Genomic DNA, 5,344 nt, shown 5'->3' with positions numbered 1-5,344 from the left:
TAAGTTAGTTAAATTCTGTGTGGGACGGCGGCGTCCCCTGCTAAAGGACGGCGGAGTCCTCTATGAAATAGTTAAATTCCGCAAAGGACGGCGGAGTCCTCTATAGTTAGTTAAATTCCGCAAAGGACAACGGGAGTTTGTTTTTTTATTTTTATTTATTTTTTAAATTTCTCTCTTTCTCACTGTTTATTTCTGTTTTTATTTTAATTATGTAAAGCACTTTGAAATGCCTTGCTGCTGAAATGTGCTATACAAATAAAATTTGATTTGATTTGATTTGATTTGATAAAATCCCACTAAACCACACTGAAACACATGGTTGTAAAATGACAAAGTATGAAAAGAACACTTTCGATATCCTACATTTAAATACCAAAAGTGCATCTAAATGTGGGATAGAAATCTTTTGGGGGATTTTTTTCCACCTTAGCAAGAGCTGCCTGTGAGTTTATAGCCAGTGTTGAGGCAAACCTGACCTCTGGGGCAGTTGTGATGGCCGGTCAGACACTCGTTGATATCTGAAGGAGAGAAAAGAACACAGTAATGTAGCGCGTAGCTCAGCCACAAGATACTGAACACGGTGGGACAGTCAAAAATAAATTGTATTTAAAATACTTATTTCAGTCAGTCACATACTGTCTGAGTGAAAATGTTACTTTCATAAAGATTTATTCCTTCTACAAAGTCAAAACAAATAAATTCACATAAAAAAGTGCCAACCATTTGTTGAAAAGGCTTTTCTGCCGCCTACTTTATCTGGAAATATGTGTTCCAGTCTGAGGTGACCTCGTGCCTAATGTCAGATAAAGTAGAGGACATGTAATCCTGAGGGCCTGAGGGCCTTGACGTGAAAGTTGCTGTAGTAACAACTGTCGTGATAATATCATTTATAATCCCAAAAAGAAAAGAGGTGCATCGGCCATTTGAAATGTGAAACCAGTTGCGTCACAGAGAGCTTACCTTCGCAGGTCCTTCCGTCCGGAGCCAGCTTGAAGCCGGATATGCACCTGAACAGATTAAACCCCTCCGTGTTCTCTCATATGTGCCCGCAGAGTCGCCAGGAGTAATACTTGCACTCATTTACATCTGAAGAGCACAAAGCAACACAACAAATTCACCTCTCACATTTACTTGCCGTCGCGCGGCAAGTAAACGATTCCCCTCAGAGAAACGAGCGAAAACTGAGCGAAAACCTTCGCAGGCTTCGGTGACGTTGCTCAAGCGGTAGCCCGCTCTGCACTCGCAGCGGTACGACCCGTCCAGGTTCACGCAGGCGCGGCTGCCGCACACGTTGGCAACGAGACACTCGTCCACGTCTGGGGCGAAAGGGACAGGGAGGACGTGAACGGGCGGAAATTGAAAGAAAAGGCGGGTTTTAGGCGACTTAAACTCAGACCTCCGCGGTTGGACGGTGACCCTGCGGACAGACGACCGGATTCCCGAGGCAGACGTAAGAACCGACGGCGTTGACGCAACTTTGGCCGCGTCGGCACGGGTTGGTAAGGAGCATACACTCGTCGATGTCTGGTGGGAGAGGAATAGTTTGGGAGAAATCATCTTTAATCCACGAGCTGCTTTTAACTGAGAGCGAAAGCAAGACATACCGATGCATTTTCCGGAAGCGTCCAGAGTGAAACCGTCTCTGCACACAACCTTCAGGTCGCAGTAGAACGAGCCGGGTGTGTTGACGCAAGCGAAGCCCGCTCCACAGTTATGGCTCCCCACAGCGCACTCATCTATGTCTAAAAAAATATACATATATCGTATATAAAATATATAGAAATTGTGGTGTTCCAGACACAGAAAAGAATGAACCTCTAGATTTAAGATTGTTGCACACTTTTGGTACGATTATACTCCCTAGCGCAACAAGTCAGCGTCGGGCCGGAGGGCGGGGCCAATGACCGGGCCCCTCACGTCTATCACCTGAGCTGCTGGAAATTGTTGATTGCGTTTAAGATGACTTACCCTCACACTTCACTCCGTCCCTTTTCAGTCGGAAGCCGTCGTTGCAGATGCGTCTTCCGTTACCTACACACAGCTGAGAGCAGTTGAGCTCTGAAAACGGCAGAAATGTGTCAGGAGACACACACACACACTACTTTCACAATTCAGACCACAACGAGCAATTTTAATTTTTTTCCTTACAGTTTCCTAAAATGTTTATTATCTGATAACTGGCTTTTGGAATTAGGTATTGTTAGTATTCAGGGCAGACTTTCTGATTTCTGATCTTATCAAAAATTATGTTTTAAAATAATAATAAAAAATAAAAAAAGCAATTGTTGTAGTACCTAAAGGGCAACAGTTGGACTTTAAAAGAGCTGTGAATAGAAAAGCAAGAGCAACCGATTCAATCGACTCCTCCTCAACCCCCAACAACAATGAGAGGAACTGATAACGTCAGTTTCTTTGATTGCTTCAAACTGAAGCAAAGAAGGACTTTCATTTTGTTGGGTTTTTTTTTCTAAGATTGTGCTTAATTTAAAGATCTGGCGAGGACTGAGTGTCTTATTTTATACCTATACATGTGACTTTAAAATCTAAGAAATAGAATAGAACCATAAAGAGACTACAACTGCAACCAAAACAATAGCAGGAAAAAAATTTAATAAACTGAAGGTGTCAAACCTCTGCAGGTATTTGGTTCGTCTGGAGGCCTGGAGATCAACACTTTAAGCTCTTCTTGTCCTGAGACAAAAACATGAGTAAAATGAAGAAAAAAAAAGTCATATTGAATGTCAAAGGATATAGAGCGCACACTCATAATGAATGAGCGTTACCTTCGTTGACAAAATAGAAGGAATGAACAGCAAAAACAAAAAACTTACCAAGTAATTTTTTGTATTTTTGCATTTGAAATAATAAAAAATTCACTTACAAGTCACTTTTCAGCAACATATAGGAACATTTTAACTAAATCAATGAGAAAAATCTCGTTTCACCTGTAGCTAGCATGTTTTCATCAGTACTAAGGAATATTTTTACTTAAAACTTGCTCCTATATCTTGCTAAAAAGTTATTTGCAACTTAGTTTTGTCTTATTTCAAGTATACTAACGTATTTGCACTAGAAACTACACCAAAATGGATTTTATATTTTTGCAGTGTGACAGTGGATTGTGTTCAAACACCCACTGTTTGTTGATGTCGAAACCCTACTGTTGCACGGCCAGATGGTGACGTAAGATAATACCGATAAGCGGTGAATAATCAGCGCCTGAAGCACAAGATTGCTTTGACCTTTCACCTTTAGCAGACGGAGTGATGTCCTTGGGTTTCTGACAGCGGACTTTAGCCGCGTCAGAGCACTGCTTGTCCAGCTGCAGGTCCTGAAAGTCGCAGATGAATCCCATGCTGTCCGTTTTCAAACCCAGTGTGCAGCAGTCGCAGCATGACTAAGCAAGAGAAGGAAGTTCAAGAAAACAAAACGTGTGTTAAAGAAAACAAAGTGTGTGTTTTCCAACATGCTGCTTGTGTTGGGAGGCGTGGAGGAGAGCACACCTGTGAAATTTGCGTTTCCCAGTTGGATCCTGTGAAGAGGGGCCGGCGCTCGCAGACCCCTCAGGGCTATCACCCTTCCTGGAGCTGCCATGATTAAAACACGGCCGATAATAAGTGTGAGATAACCTGAAACCAGCAACAATAACACAGCGCCGTTCAAAAGTATTCATAACACTTTCTTCTTTGCGTGTTGTCACATTGTCGACTGTTTTGATGGGATTTTTAAGTGAAACGACTAACTTTGTCAAGCTGGTGGAAGCCCGTTTCCACCAGCTGAAAGAAAAAAAATCGATTTAAACATGTCATCTCTGAAATTTGAGAAACAAAACCATAATTTCTACTTCCAAAGTGACTTTTAGTCATAATTGTCATAAGTCTGGCTTTTAAAGTTATAATTTTGACCTCAATATGGTTGAAATTGGTCTAAATTATTAGATTGTTATTATTTCGACAATTTATATCACAATAATTCGACACCGTGTCATAATTATTTTAAAGGTGAAATTACGACGATAAACGTGTCGGCAGGGGCGGATCGAGAAAAATATTTATGGGGTGGCAAGAGGGTGGCAGCATGTGTGTGTGTATATATATACAGGGGTGAAAGTAGTTTTTAATTCTTGGGGGTAATATGACAAAGAAATATATATACATACATATTACTTCTATGTGCTTTGGAGTTTCTGTGCTGATTATTTTTTTGCAAAGTGATAAAAGCTGGTAGCTCTTGAATTGCTACAAAATAAAGCTGTATTTCTCTCAGTCCACTAGCTGCAATGTTGACACCTTGAGATGCCATGAGACCTAAATCCTGAAAATCATGGCTTGGAGTGATCCCAGTTTTCCATGTCTGGCATATAACCATGCATTTATCTTTTAAACTGGTTATATTGATCCTGTGTCCAKACAGAGGGATAATCAATAGCCCAGCATCATGACCTGTTTGTTCTGAGGATCCTGCAGCTTCCACTTCTCTTCCTAACATGGCGCCTCCTCACCCTGACTCTCATACTGACAGGAGGAACCACAGAGCTCGGTTAAGTTAAAGCTCATCTTCTGAAGTTGGGATATTTTTCCTCCAACAGGTTCCAGAGGAATCACCTCAAACCAGATGTTRGACTGGATTTTATTTCAATGTCATTTGTGAATGTTAGAGCCTCATTTTCAATAGTGGAGCTATAAAGGTTGAAAAAGGTTATTATTTTGGAGAAAATCTTAACATCAATATTTCCACTAAATAGGAGGCAAAAAATAAAACAGTAGTTTGATAAAGGAAAAGCCTCTCAGTCTCTGAGCCCGACAGCACCAAACTATTCTTTTATATTAGATAATTTAATTCCACATAATTATCGCAGTAGAAGCCATTTGTTTGTTAAATACTTAATGAAACATATTTACTGTGTTTGATGTTTGTTGTAAATGACTTGTACTCACAAAGAACGAGGTAATTAGTCCAAGTTTGTCGTTTATTGAACGTTAAGAAACTATGTTCAACTATGTAAAGGTCAAAGGTAAGCAAAGGTAAAACAACCCGAACAGGTGATCAACTCTAAACCACTCGCACCCTTTTACTCTCTCTCTCTCTCTGTCACGGCAACCTCCTGCGCTCCACAAGCCGACCAGAGATTACGTTAAAATATATAAAATTTAGTCCGTTACAGTATTAGGTTTGCAAGCTTGATACTTATTTTGCGATCATTAATAAACCTCTCATGAACACAGAGGTGGTTGATTAGTTAATTTTAAACTCTGCTAGTTATTTTGGTAATGGAACCGAAGCGCACAGAATTGTGCAACACCTTGTTGAAACAATAATTACTGAGATTATTATTTTTGTTGTG

At 40.5% G+C, this 5,344-nt stretch overlaps 1 protein-coding gene across 1 annotated transcript in view; it reads right to left on the bottom strand.

Annotated features, from left to right (window-relative positions):
• Positions 1-3,386, bottom strand: part of LOC103459504 (fibulin-1) — a 10,527-nt gene extending 7,141 nt beyond the window's left edge. The window contains 8 exon segments of the mRNA XM_017302889.1: positions 426-518; positions 961-1,086; positions 1,194-1,333; positions 1,398-1,524; positions 1,605-1,817; positions 1,969-2,058; positions 2,632-2,691; positions 3,250-3,386. Of these exon segments, the coding sequence (XP_017158378.1) occupies positions 426-518; positions 961-1,086; positions 1,194-1,333; positions 1,398-1,524; positions 1,605-1,817; positions 1,969-2,058; positions 2,632-2,691; positions 3,250-3,355 (955 nt within the window). The 5' untranslated portion in view covers positions 3,356-3,386.
• Between the last annotated feature and the right edge of the window lie 1,958 nt (positions 3,387-5,344).

This window comes from Poecilia reticulata, linkage group LG23 (genome assembly GCF_000633615.1).
Source record: "Poecilia reticulata strain Guanapo linkage group LG23, Guppy_female_1.0+MT, whole genome shotgun sequence".
Lineage (NCBI taxonomy): Eukaryota > Metazoa > Chordata > Actinopteri > Cyprinodontiformes > Poeciliidae > Poecilia > Poecilia reticulata.
The sequence above is the reverse complement of the archived record's forward strand: the minus strand, read 5'-3'. Positions and strand labels throughout refer to the sequence as shown.